The sequence below is a fragment of the Mobula hypostoma genome, chromosome 2 (genome assembly GCF_963921235.1).
Source record: "Mobula hypostoma chromosome 2, sMobHyp1.1, whole genome shotgun sequence".
NCBI classification, from domain to species: Eukaryota; Metazoa; Chordata; class Chondrichthyes; order Myliobatiformes; family Myliobatidae; genus Mobula; species Mobula hypostoma.
In genome coordinates, this window is record NC_086098.1 from 74,757,647 (window position 1) to 74,771,499 (window position 13,853).

The 13,853-nt window shown below is 44.2% G+C and overlaps 2 protein-coding genes across 3 annotated transcripts in view; one reads left to right on the plus strand and one right to left on the minus strand.

Annotated features, from left to right (window-relative positions):
* The window catches only part of mcph1 (microcephalin 1), a 292,116-nt gene that overhangs the window by 136,678 nt on the left and 141,585 nt on the right, over positions 1 to 13,853 (minus strand). The window lies entirely within an intron of this gene.
* The window catches only part of angpt2a (angiopoietin 2a), a 101,015-nt gene that overhangs the window by 35,208 nt on the left and 51,954 nt on the right, over positions 1 to 13,853 (plus strand). The window contains exon 3 of the mRNA XM_063038940.1: positions 590 to 711. Within this exon, the coding sequence (XP_062895010.1) occupies positions 590 to 711 (122 nt within the window). The remainder of the gene's footprint in view (positions 1 to 589; positions 712 to 13,853) is intronic.

Genomic DNA, 13,853 nt, shown 5'->3' on the forward strand with positions numbered 1-13,853 from the left:
AGTTTCTTCCTCTCCACCGTCAGATTTCTGAATGGACAATGAACCTGTGTATACTACCTGACTATTAAGTTTTTGCTCACATTTTCCACTAATTTAATTTATACTGTGTGCAAATCATCATGTGCTGTGCAATACGATGTGGGTGATCATGGTGTACAATCATGATTGTCCTTGGCAAATTTGTCTACAGAAGTGGTTTGCCATTGCCTTCTTCTGGGCAGTTTCTTTACAAGACGGGTGACCCCAACCATTATCAATACTTTTCAGAGTTTGTGTGCCTGGTGTCAGTGATCGCACAACCAGGACTCGTTAAATGCACCACTGCTCATATAAACATCCTGCTCCCATGGCTTCCCATGACTACGATCATGGGGCTAAGTAGGTACTACACCTTACCCAAGGGTGACCTGCAGGCTAATGGAGGGAAGGAGTGCCTTGCACCTCTTTGGTAGAGACTATATATATTCATGCAATTTTTAAAATTATGTATTGTAATATACTGCTGCCATGAAACAACATATTTCATAAAATATGCTTGTGATATTAAACCTGATTCTGATTCTGAACATTTGCATTTGATTTCCTCCAGGTTCTGAATCAAACATCTCGACTCGAGCTCCAACTTTTGGAAAATTCCCTCTCCACTAATAAATTGGAAAAACAAATCATGGTCCAAACTGATGAAATAACAAAACTGCACAAAAGGAATGGGTAAGTAAATTGTTGAGACCTCTAACAACCCCTGTAAGCTTTTTTTATTTCCTTATTGGTTTTTTTTGTGTCTGTTAATGGAATCTCCAAAGATGACTTGGTTTGGCATCTGGCTGTAACACAAAATACATGTCTTTTACCATCTTACCACTCTGCCTGTATTCCCCTCAGCACCTAACCACTCCGACGGCATCCCTTTTCATCACATAATCACTCCATCTACGGTGTACCCCCCCCCCACCTAACCACTCCATCTGAATGCACATGCAAGGTCCACTCCCATACAACTGAATAATTCTGTCAAGTTGACAGCAAGTGGACTTTGTGTGAACTTTCACATGTACAAGTCTCAAACATTATGTCCAACTATGTAATCATACTTAATAGAGATGCAGACTAAGCTGTTTGCATCTTGGATTTGATTACCTTGTGTTCAGTGCTTTTATTCTTTCTGCCTGGACTTGTCAAGCAACAATGGGATTGGAGGCAGACCAATTATAAAGTGGCATTGACTAGTTTGATATCAGTCTGGGCCTCACTGACACATTCTGAAGACCAAACCTGGCAGCTCCCTCCTTTGCTAGATTCCATCAGGTTCCAGATTCAGAGCAGGTCAACTTGCTGAGATTCCTGTGCAAATCACTGCTCAGAGCCGAGAACAGACTAGACCTGCAGGGTCCAGGACTCCATTGTCAGAGGCGCAGGGCAGGAATTGAAGGGGTAGGGGCAAGATCCTTTATCTAAAACAAATAGTTCAGCTCGTATTACTACTTTCAATTACAAGCTTCTGTTTAACTAATTATTTTCAATTGCTTTATAATTTCTTTAAATTTCTTAATTCCATTCTAATAGTTTCACTTCTGTATCAGAATGTCAGTGATATTAAGAGAACATAGAACATGGAACAATACAGCACCATGCAGACCCTGCAGCTCATGATGTTGTGCCAGTCTTTTAGCCTACTCTAAGATCAATGTGGCCCTTCCCTCCTCCAAAGCCCTCTACTTTTCTATCATCCATGTGCCAAATGCCCTTGATGTACCCTCCTCTACCACCACCCTTGGCAGGGTGTTTCGCACAAAAAACTTACCTCTGACATCTATATGTACAGCTGGCATCAATATATACAGCCAAGAAGACAAATTGGAGTACGAAACAATTTGCTGAAGGAACTCAGCATCTGTGGGGGAAAGTGGACAGTTTTGGGTTGAGACCTTTCATCCAGAGCAGATGAAGGGGCTCAACCTGAAATATCAACGGAGGGAGGGAGGGAGAGGGAGGGGGAGAGAAGGGGAGGGGGGGGGAGAGAGAGTTAGATAGAGACAGACAGACACTAGAATCTAATGTATCTCCAAGGTGGGCATTTGATGGTCAGAGGTTGGTCTTCCTTGGTACAGCAACATTCACATTGTGCCAATCGATTTGGGCAAACATAATAGGCCTTTCAAGTCTGGACCACAGAAACAACAACAAAGAGAACAGTGGTTTTGAGTAGGCCACCAGAATTGGCACAATGTCTATAGAAATCACTGTTTATTTTTGGAAACAAATTCATTCAAATAATGGAAGGTGACAAATCAACAGTAATAACCCAGCCAAGAAAAATAGTGAATGCTCACTGTACACCAATAAACACCCAGCGAAGGGGAAAACTATGACTTTAAAAAATATTGAAAACGCTTTTATCTTGCATATTAGTTTTAAAGAACTCAAGAGTGTGAAAGAAAAATAACTTCAATAATCTTTTGAAAATGAGTAATCTGAAGGAGACGACAACAAATTATAGTTGGTTTATCTGCTTGTATGTTTGATATTCTTAGTTTCCCTGAAATTGTCTGACTCAGACTTAATTTGAGATTTAATGCTCCACTTCAGTTACATATCTGGGACTTCAATCAGGTATGTGATGGTGATTCAGATGTGTCCTGTTCTTCCTTCTTCCCATAACCATTCGATCGTAAGATATAGGAGCAGAATCAGGCCATTTGGCCCATCGAGTCAGCTCCACCATTTCATCATGGTGGATCAAACTTTCTTCTCAGCCCCAAGCCTCAGGCCTCAGCCTTCTTCCTGTATTAAGAAGCTGGTGGCATGGTGCGAAGACAATAACCTATCCCTCAACATCAGCAAGACGAGGGAATTGGTTGTTGACTTCAGAAGGAGTAACGGACCGCACGACCCAATTTACATCGGTGGTGCGCAAGTGGAACAGGTCAAAAGCTTTAAGTTCCTCGGGGTCAATATCACAAATGACCTGACTTGGTCCAACCAAGCAGAGTCCACTGCCAAGAACGCCCACCAGCGCCTTTACTTCCTGAGAAAACTAACGAAATTTGGCCTGTCCCCTAAAACCCTCACTAATTTTTATAGATGCACCGTAGAAAGCATTCTTCTAGGGTGCATCACAACCTGGTATGGAAGTTGTCCCGTCCAAGACCGGAAGAAGCTGCAGAAGGTTGTGAACACGGCGCAGCACATCACACAAACCAATCTTCCGTCCTTGGACTCACTTTACACCGCATGCTGTCGGAGCACTGCTGCCAGGATAATCAAGGACACGACCCACCCAGCCAACACACTTTTCGTCCCTCTTCCCTCTGGGAGAAGGCTCAGGAGCTTGAAGACTTGTACGGCCAGATTTGGGAACAGCTTCTTTCCAACTGTGATAAGACTGCTGAACGGATCCTGACCCATTTCTGGGCCGTACCCTCTAAATATCCGGACCTGCATCTCGGTTTTTTTGCACTACCTTACTTTCCATTTTTCTATTTTCTATTTATGATTTACAATTTAAATTTTTAATATCTACCATCGATTTGTAATCCAGGGAGTGGGAAGCACAGAATCAAATATCGCTATCATGATTGTATGTTCTAGTATCAATTGTTTGGCGACAATAAAGTATAAAATATAAAGCATCTCTTCATGCCCTGACCTATCAAGAATCTAACAACCTTTGCCTTAAAAATACATAAAGACTTGGCCTCCACAGCTGCCTGTGGCAAAGAATTCCACAGATTTACCACTCTCTAGCTAAAGAAATTCCTCTTCATCTTCGATCTAAAATGACACCCTTCTATTTTGAGGCTATGTCCTCTGGTCTTAGACTGTCCCACCATAGGTAACATCTTCTCCACACCCACTCTATCAGGCCTTTCGCTATTCCATTGGTTTCAATCAGGTCACCCGCCATTCTTCTGAATTCCAATTAACACAGGCCTCGAGCCATCAAATGCTCTTAATATTGCAAACCATTCATTCCTGGAATCATTTCCATGAACCTCCTTTGAACCCTCTTCAGTTTCAGCACATCCTTTCTAAGATAAGGTACCCAAACCTGCATACAATACTCCAAGTGAGGCCTCTCTCGTGCTTTATAAAGTTTCAACATTACATCCTTGCTTTTATATTCTGGTCCTTTTGAAATGAATGCTAACTTTGCATTTGCCTTCCTCATCACAGCTTCAACCTGCAAATTAACCTTTAGAGAATCCTGCACAAGGACTCTCAAGTCCCTTTGCATCTCAGTTTTTTGTATTTTCTCTTATTTAGAAAATAGTCATCCCTTTTATTTCTTCAACCAACATGTGTGAACATACACTTCCTGACACTATATTCTATCTGCCATTTTTTGCCCATTCTCCTAATCTAAGTCATCTGTAGTCTCTCTACTTCCACAGAACTACCTGCTCCTCCACCTATCTTCATACCGTCTGCAAACTTTGCAACAAAGCCATCAATTTCATCATCCCTTGAGGAAACCATGCTGACTACAGCCTATTTTATTATGTGTCTCCAAGTACTGAGACCTCATCCTTAATATCTGACTCCAACATCTTCCCAACCACTGGGGTCAGTCTAACTAACCTATAATTTCTTTTCTTCTGCCTCTCTCCGTTCTTGAAGAGTGGAGTGACATTTGGAATTTAACCTTTGACACCTTTATCAATCAAGAACCTATCAACCTCCACTTTAAATATATCCAGTGACTTGACCTCCACAGCCACAGATGAATGAATGCCACAGATTCATCACTTTTTGGCTAAAGATGCATGTCCTACGCTCAGTCTGGGCCTGTTACAGTAGCAGGTTTCAACACTTTACATTGAATAGAGACGAATAAATGGTGACCGATTCAACTAAATTTAAATAAATAGGATAGCTCAATGATTTCTAGAAGCCACAATTTTAAGATGTGTCCTTCTGATAAGAATTTAGCTCAGAGAAGTAATTCTTTCAGTTGTTGCCTTTTTAAACAGCAGTAACATGGGGCAGTGGACAAGTTCACGGTGTAGATATAGAGCTTTCTGCCAGGATTGGTGTTGTTATGCATTCCAGAAAGTTGACATGGGGAGATTGATACTATCTGCACTGCAGATTATATGCAACTTCACAACTAAATGGCAACATTGCACTAAATAAGAGTCATAGACCCCTCCACCAACTGAGTATATGACAACCACCAACACTAATTTAACACTAATCCTACATTTTAAAAATTATTCTCCCATTAACAGTAGCATAACAGTTAACAAAATGCTATTACAGTGCCAGTAATCAGGGTTCGATTCCCACTGTTGTTTGGAAGAGGTTTGTGTATTCTCTCCGTGACCATGTGGGTTTCCTTTAGGTGCTCCAGTATCCTCCCACAGTCCAAAGATGTACCAATTAGTCGGTTAATTGGTCACATGGGTGCAATCGGGCACTGCAGACTTGTTGGGCCTATTATTGAGCTATATCTCTAAATTTAAAAAAATTAAAAACCCTAGTCAATTTCTATCCCTTATGCATACACACTGAGAAATTGACAGTGGTGAATTAACCCACCAACCTTGCACATCTTTGGAGGAAATCCAAACGGTCACAGAGAGAATGCGAAAAACTCAACATAGACAGTGCCTGAAGTCAGGATTGAACTTGGGTTTCGGAAGCTGGTCTATGCATTGTGTTACCGTGCAGCTGTGCACAGCCATAAGATCATACTGAACAGAAACTGGCCCTTCGGCCCACCATGTGCCTACTATCGATCGTACCTACACATTAATCCTACCTACCCATATCAGCCCATTGCCTTCTATGCCTTTGCAATTCAAGTAGTCTCAATAATTTATTTCTAATTATTTCAATACAGTGCTCAATAGCCCCATTTATCCCTAGCCTAATCATGGGACAATTTACAATGACCAATTAACTTACCAACCAGTACGTCTTTGGACTGTGGGAAGAAACTAGAGCACCCGAAGGAAACCCACATAGTCATGGGGAGAACATACAAACTCCTTATGGGCAGTGGCGGCAGCTAGACAGGATGCTGATGTGTGGATTTCTTGTTGGTGGGGATTGTTATGCAATCCACATAGAAAGGTGATACTACCTGCACTACACACAATAAGCAATATCACTCTGAGTTGTTCTTTTGAGTTATCAGTTTCTCTTGAATGTTAGAAACCTTGGTCTAGTCTTATTTACTTCCAAATTATGTAACTTACTTCTTCCTGTGTGTAGGTCAGAATAGAACCTTGGGTGGTGTTGATGGAAATGTGGAGAGAATAAGAAAACTGGGATTAATATAGCTCTCGACACCTGTCCCATCAGCTCACTCAAACCCTATCATTCTCCTGGGCCAGAATAGGGTCACACATCATAAGCAATGCTTCTGACCCAGGCAGGACACGGTGGAAATGAGACAGGTGACTGGTTTATCCGAAACACAAGAGATTCTGCAGATGCTGGGAATCCAGAGCAACACAAAGTGCCGCACATCAAAGTTGCTGGTGAAGGCAGCAGGCCAGGCAGCATCTCTAGGAAGAGGTACAGGCAACGTTTCGGGCCGAGATCTTTCGTCAGGACTAACTAAAGGAAGAGCTAGTAAGAGATTTGAAAGTGGGAGGGGGAGGGGAAGATCCAAAATGATAGGAGAAGACAGGAGGGTGAGGGATGGAGCCAAGAGCTGGACAGGTGATAGGCAAAAGGGATGTGAGAGGATCATTGGACAGGAGGCCCAGGGAGAAGGAAAAGGGGGGAGGGGGGGGAAAAACCCAGAGGATGGGCAAGGGGTATAGTCAGAGGGACAGAGGGAGAAAAAGGAGAGAGAGAGAGAGAGCGAAAGAATGTGTGTATGTAAATAAATAACGGATGGGGTACGAGGGGGCGGTGGGGCATTAGCGGAAGTTAGAGAAGTCAATGTTCATGCCATCAGGTTGGAGGCTACCCAGACGGAATATAAGGTGTTGCTTCATCTATCATTTTGGATCTCCCCCTCCCCCTCCCACTTTCAAATCTCTTACTAGCTCTTCCTTCAGTTAGTCCTGAAGGGTCTCGGCCCAAAACGTCGACTGTACCTCTTCCTAGAGATGCTGACTGGCCTGCTGCGTTCACCAGCAACTTCGATGTGTGTTGCTTGAATTTCCAGCATCTGCAGAATTCCTCGTGTTTGCACACACAAAGTGCTGCAAGAACTCAGCAGGTCAGGCAGCATCCGTGGAGGGGAACAAACAGTTGATGTTTTGGGCTGAGACCTTTCATCAGGACTGACAGCCTGACCGAGAAGTTTTGGGTTTGCTCAACTGGATGATTTCAAGTGGACAGAGATGTGTCTGTGAAAATACTTAAAAATAATATTGAGAATTTTAAAATAAAGGTAATTGTGTTTCTCTCTAGTCATGTGACATTGTTGGTATGTCAGCAATGGACAGACCAAGTATTCCCTGATTCAATTACACCTCAAAATGCAGAACATCAACCATTTAAATTTATTTCTGCAAGTTTTCACAGGATAACATGGTGAAAATATTTTATCTCATTTCCCCATGAGTTATCTCAAAGGCACCTTATCTTAGTGGCAGAGAAAAATGTGGTCACAATTGCACTCATTTCAGTGCTAATGTTTTGACTTCTCCAGATCTTATCAAATGCACTTTAGATGCTTTTTCAGTTTGACACCAGATTTCCTTCACTGCATCTCCTCTAGTTGTTACTTGCTGTTGTTGAGAATTAATGTGTCTGTTTTTAAGTTTTAATGCTGTTGGTTTTGTGTTTTTGTTCCCCTCATTATTACATGTTGAATGCAGTACAAAAATCAAGCTGAACTGATTTCATTGCCAGTGGTTATCCAACTAATGATCTTTCTCAATACAGTGTTTCTCAGAAGTGTAACTTAGACTAGTGAAAATATACTTTTGGATTCATAGAACTGGGCTGATTAACAGCAAGATTCAAAGGTTCCATGTTGCTTTCAGAAAAGAGGCATGGATTGAGTGGACAGCCAGAGACATTTCCATCAGGGTGGAAATGGCTAACATGAGGGGGTATAATTTTAAGGAGATTGGTAGAAAGTATAGGGGGATGTTGGAGGTAAGTTTTTTTTTCACAGAGAGTGACAGGTGCTTTGGACACACTGCCAGAGGCAATGGTAGAGGCACATTCAATAGGGACATTTTAGATACTCTTAGCTCGGCACATGGATGACAGAAAAATGGAGGGCTTTATAGGATGAAGGGTTAGATTGATCTTAGAGTAGTTTCAAAGGTTAGCACATCGTGGCCAAAGGATCTGCACTTTGCCGTAATGTTCCATGTTTTATGATAGCGAAAACCCAGTTAGAATAGTTTGAATGTTCAACTTTTAGTACTTTTTGGATTCTATTGCAAAGTTCTTTTATTTGCTAATTGTTGCAATGTAAGAGGGGAAGGCAATATGGCCCTTCAAAGTCAAGAATTATCTTGAGTAACAGTATTTAGTCACCTGAACCTCATGTCTCTTTAATTCTACAAGTCTCTCATCCTGAATGCACAAAGTAATTGATTATCCCTGCCCTTTGGAGCACCGAAGCATAAAGATTCACAATTCTCCAGGTGAAGAAATAGCTCCCAATCTTACACTTGAATCTCTTGCTTCTTACTGTGATCTGCAGACCCAGACTCTCTAATCGAGAGAGGGAACCTCATATTAACACTTTGAGATGCTGCGAACAATTTCAGTGCATCTGAATTAAGCTGTATAAAGTTACACCACCATTCAGCTTTCTTGGCTGGGTTTGAACTGATCTGACCAGTAAACCTCTCCCTCGAACTCAGGCCCTTGAGTCTTGGCAGCATCTTTGTAAATCTCTGGACTCTTTCCAATTTAATGATGTCTTTCCCATAACTGCGTGAAGAAATCTGCGCACAATACTCCGAGTGTGGATTCACCAGTGCCCTCTATAATAGCAACATAATATCTGAACTTCTATACTCAATGCTCTGACTAATGAAGGCCAGTGAGCCAAATGCCTTCTTCACACCCAGTCTACCCGTAATGCTGCTTTTAGTGAACTATGTACTTGTCCTCCTTTATTTTGGCTTTTTCCCACTTCCTTTCCAGCCCTGAAACATCGACTGTTCATTCTTCTCCACAGATACTGCCTGACCTGCTGAGTTCCTCCAGCATTTTGTGTGTGTCACTTTGGATTTGGATAAGTGAAACCAGGATGTTATATGGGTAACAAACTGCATTTATGATGTGGCAACATCTCAAAGGACATTATTGGGTGTCCATAAATGACAAAATGCAGCCAGATCATGCAATAAAATTTGGTCCATATGGACCAAATAGGCATCCGTTAGTCTCGTGAGACCATGGATTCACGCCCTGAAAGGTTTCTGGGGCTCAGGCTTGGGCAAGGTTGTATGGAAGACCAGCAAGTTTCTCCTCTTCCTGCCACCGATGTTGTCCAAGGGAAGGGCACGAGGGCCGATGCAGCTTGGCACCGGTGTTGTCGCAGAGCAATGTGTGGTTAAGTACCTTGCTCAAGGACACAATATGCAGCCTCAGATCACTAGACCGATGCCTTAACCACTTGGCCACGCACCAACACAATGCCATATGGACCAAAACCGATAAAAAGTATTGGATACAGGCCAGTCCATCACAGGTAAAGCCCTCCCCACCATTGAACACATCTACAAGGATCACCGTTGCAGGAACGTGGCATCGATTATTAAAGACTCCCACTATCCAGGCCATGCTTTCTTCTCATTGCTACCATCAAGAAGAAGGTAGAAGACCCTCAGGATCCACACAACAGATTCAGAAACAGATATTACCACTCACCCAGCAGGATCTTGAACCAGAGGGGATAACTTCAGTCACCCCAACACTGAACTGTTCCCACAACATATGGACTCAGTTTCAAAGTCCCTTCATCTCATGTTCTTGATATTTATTGCTTATTTATTTATTATTGCTGTTTTGTTTTTCTTTTCTTTTTGTATTATGCCTGAGAGTTGAAACCACCCAAACTATATTACAGACCACCCAACAGTCTGAGGAATTTAGAGGAATAAGTTTGTAGAGAGATTGCAGACTGTTGCAAAAATCATAAGGTTGTGATTGTCAGTGATTTTAACTTTCCACATATTGACTGAGACTACCATTCTGTAAAAGGAATAGATGGGATAGAGTTTGTCAAATGTGTTCAGGATAGTTTTCTTAATCAGTACACAGGAGTCCCAACAAGAGAGTGTGCGATACTCGATCTGCTATTAGGGAATGAGACAGAACAGGTGACAGAAGCTTGTGTAGGTGAAAACTTTGCACCCAGTAATCACAATGCCATTAGTTTCAAAGTAAATATATAAAAATATAGGTCTAGTCTGCTGGTTGAGATTCTAAATTGAAGAAAGGTCAATTTTGAAAGGTCAAGTGTGGATTTGGACAGTCTGCTTTCTGGCAAAGGTGTACTTGGTAAGTGGGAGGCCTTCAAAAGTGAAATTTTGAGAGTACAAAGCTTGTGAGAATAAAAGGTAAGATTAACAGGTGGAGCAAACCTTGACTTTCAAGAGATATTGAGGCCATGATTAAGGAAAATAAAAGGAGGTACATAGTAGGTATAATACATCAAAGTTGCTGGTGAACGCAGCAGGCCAAGCAGCATCTATAGGAAGAGGCGCAGTCGACGTTTCAGGCCGAGACCCTTCGTCAGGACTAACTGAAGGAAGAGTGAGTAAGGGATTTGAAAGCTGGAGGCGGAGGGGGAGATGCAAAATGATAGGAGAAGACAGGAGGGGGAGGGATAGAGCCGAGAGCTGGACAGGTGATAGGCAAAAGGGGATACGAGAGGATCATGGGACAGGAGGTCCGGGAAGAAAGACAAGGGGGGGGGTGACCCAGAGGATGGGCAAGAGGTATATTCAGAGGGACAGAGGGAGAAAAAGGAGAGTGAGAGAAAGAATGTGTGCATAAAAATGAGTAACAGATGGGGTACGAGGGTGAGGTGGGGCCTAGCGGAAGTTAGAGAAGTCAATGTTCATGCCATCAGGTTGGAGGCTACCCATACGGAATATAAGGTGTTGTTCCTCCAACCTGAGTGTGGCTTCATCTTTACAGTAGAGGAGGCCGTGGATAGACATGTCAGAATGGGAATGGGATGTGGAATTAAAATGTGTGGCCACTGGGAGATCCTGCTTTCTCTGGCGGACAGAGCGTAGATGTTCAGCAAAGCGGTCTCCCAGTCTGCGTCGGGTCTCACCAATATATAAAAAGCCACATCGGGAGCACCGGACGCAGTATATCACCCCAGTCGACTCACAGGTGAAGTGATGCCTCACCTGGAAGGACTGTTTGGGGCCCTGAATGGTGGTAAGGGAGGAAGTGTAAGGGCATGTGTAGCACTTGTTCCGCTTACACGGATAAGTGCCAGGAGGGAGATCAGTGGGGAGGGATGGGGGGGACGAATGGACAAGGGAGTTGTGTAGGGAGCGATCCCTTCACCGCACCTTGTCCCCGTTCCAACCTCACTCCTTCGGAACGCTCTGCTCTCCACTCCCTCTGCACTAATCCTAACCTTATTATTAAACCCGCTGATAAGGGGGGTGCTGTTGTAGTCTGGCGTACTGACCTCTACCTTGCCGAGGCACAGCAACAACTCGCGGATACCTCCTCTTATTTACCCCTCGATCGTGACCCCACTAAGGAGCACCAGGCCATTGTCTCCCACACTATCACCGACTTTATCCGCTCAGGGGATCTCCCATCCACTGCTACCAACCTTATAGTTCCCACACCCTGCACTTCCCGTTTCTACCTCCTACCCAAGATCCACAAACCTGCCTGCCCTGGCCGACCTATTGTCTCAGCTTGCTCCTGCCCCACCGAACTCGTTTCTGCATACCTCGACACTGTTTTATCACCCCTTGTTCAATCCCTTCCGACCTATGTTCGTGACACTTCTCACGCTCTTAAACTTTTCGATGATTTTAAGTTCCCTGGCCCCCACCGCTTTATTTTCACCATGGATGTCCAGTCCTTATATACTTCCATCCCCCATCAGGAAGGTCTCAAAGCTCTACGCTTCTTTTTGGATTCCAGACCTAATCAGTTCCCCTCTACCACCACTCTGCTCCGTCTAGCGGAATTAGTCCTTACTCTTAATAATTTCTCCTTTTGCTCCTCCCATTTCCTCCAAACTAAAGGTGTAGCTATGGGCACCCGTATGGGTCCTAGCTATGCCTGCCTTTTTGTTGGGTTTGTGGAACAATCTATGTTCCGTGCCTATTCTGGTATCTGTCCCCCACTTTTCCTTCGCTACATTGACGACTGCATTGGCGCTGCTTCCTGCACGCATGCAGAACTCGTTGACTTTATTAACTTTGCCTCCAACTTTCACCCTGCCCTCAAGTTTACCTGGTCCATTTCCGACACCTCCCTCCCCTTTCTAGATCTTTCTGTCTCTGTCTCTGGAGACAGCTTATCCACTGATGTCTACTATAAGCCTACTGACTCTCACAGCTATCTGGACTATTCCTCTTCTCACCCTGTCTCTTGCAAAAACGCCATCCCCTTCTCGCAATTCCTCCGTCTCCGCCGCATCTGCTCTCAGGATGAGGCTTTTCATTCTAGGATGAGGGAGATGTCTTCATTTTTTAAAGAAAGGGGCTTCCCTTCCTCCACTATCAACTCTGCTCTTAAACGCATCTCCCCCATTTCACGTACATCTGCTCTCACTCCATCCTCCCACCACCCCACTAGGAATAGGGTTCCCCTGGTCCTCACCTACCACCCCACCAGCCTCCGGGTCCAACATATTATTCTCCGTAACTTCCGCCACCTCCAACGGGATCCCACCACTAAGCACATCTTTCCCTCCCCCCCTCTCTCTGCATTCCGCAGGGATTGCTCCCTACACAACTCCCTTGTCCATTCGTCCCCCCCATCCCTCCCCACTGATCTCCCTCCTGGCACTTATCCGTGTAAGCGGAACAAGTGCTACACATGCCCTTACACTTCCTCCCTTACCACCATTCAGGGCCCCAAACAGTCCTTCCAGGTGAGGCATCACTTCACCTGTGAGTCGACTGGGGTGATATACTGCGTCCGGTGCTCCCGATGTGGCCTTTTATATATTGGTGAGACCCGACGCAGACTGGGAGACCGCTTTGCTGAACATCTACGCTCTGTCCGCCAGAGAAAGCAGGATCTCCCAGTGGCCACACATTTTAATTCCACATCCCATTCCCATTCTGACATGTCTATCCACGGCCTCCTCTACTGTAAAGATGAAGCCACACTCAGGTTGGAGGAACAACACCTTATATTCCGTCTGGGTAGCCTCCAACCTGATGGCATGAACATTGACTTCTCTAACTTCCGCTAGGCCCCACCTCACCCTCGTACCCCAGCTGTTACTCATTTTTATGCACACATTCTTTCTCTCACTCTCCTTTTTCTCCCTCTGTCCCTCTGAATATACCTCTTGCCCATCCTCTGGGTCACCCCCCCCCTTGTCTTTCTTCCCGGACCTCCTGTCCCATGATCCTCTCGTATCCCCTTTTGCCTATCACCTGTCCAGCTCTCGGCTCTATCCCTCCCCCTCCTGTCTTCTCCTATCATTTTGCATCTCCCCCTCCGCCTCCAGCTTTCAAATCCCTTACTCACTCTTCCTTCAGTTAGTCCTGACGAAGGGTCTCGGCCTGAAACGTCGACTGCGCCTCTTCCTATAGATGCTGCTTGGCCTGCTGCGTTCACCAGCAACTTTGATGTATGTTGCTTGAATTTCCAGCATCTGCAGAATTCCTGTTGTTTACATAGTAGGTATAGGCAGGTAGGAACAAATTAGGTGCTTATAAAGTATAAGAAATGCAAGAGAGCTCTTAAGAAGAAATCGG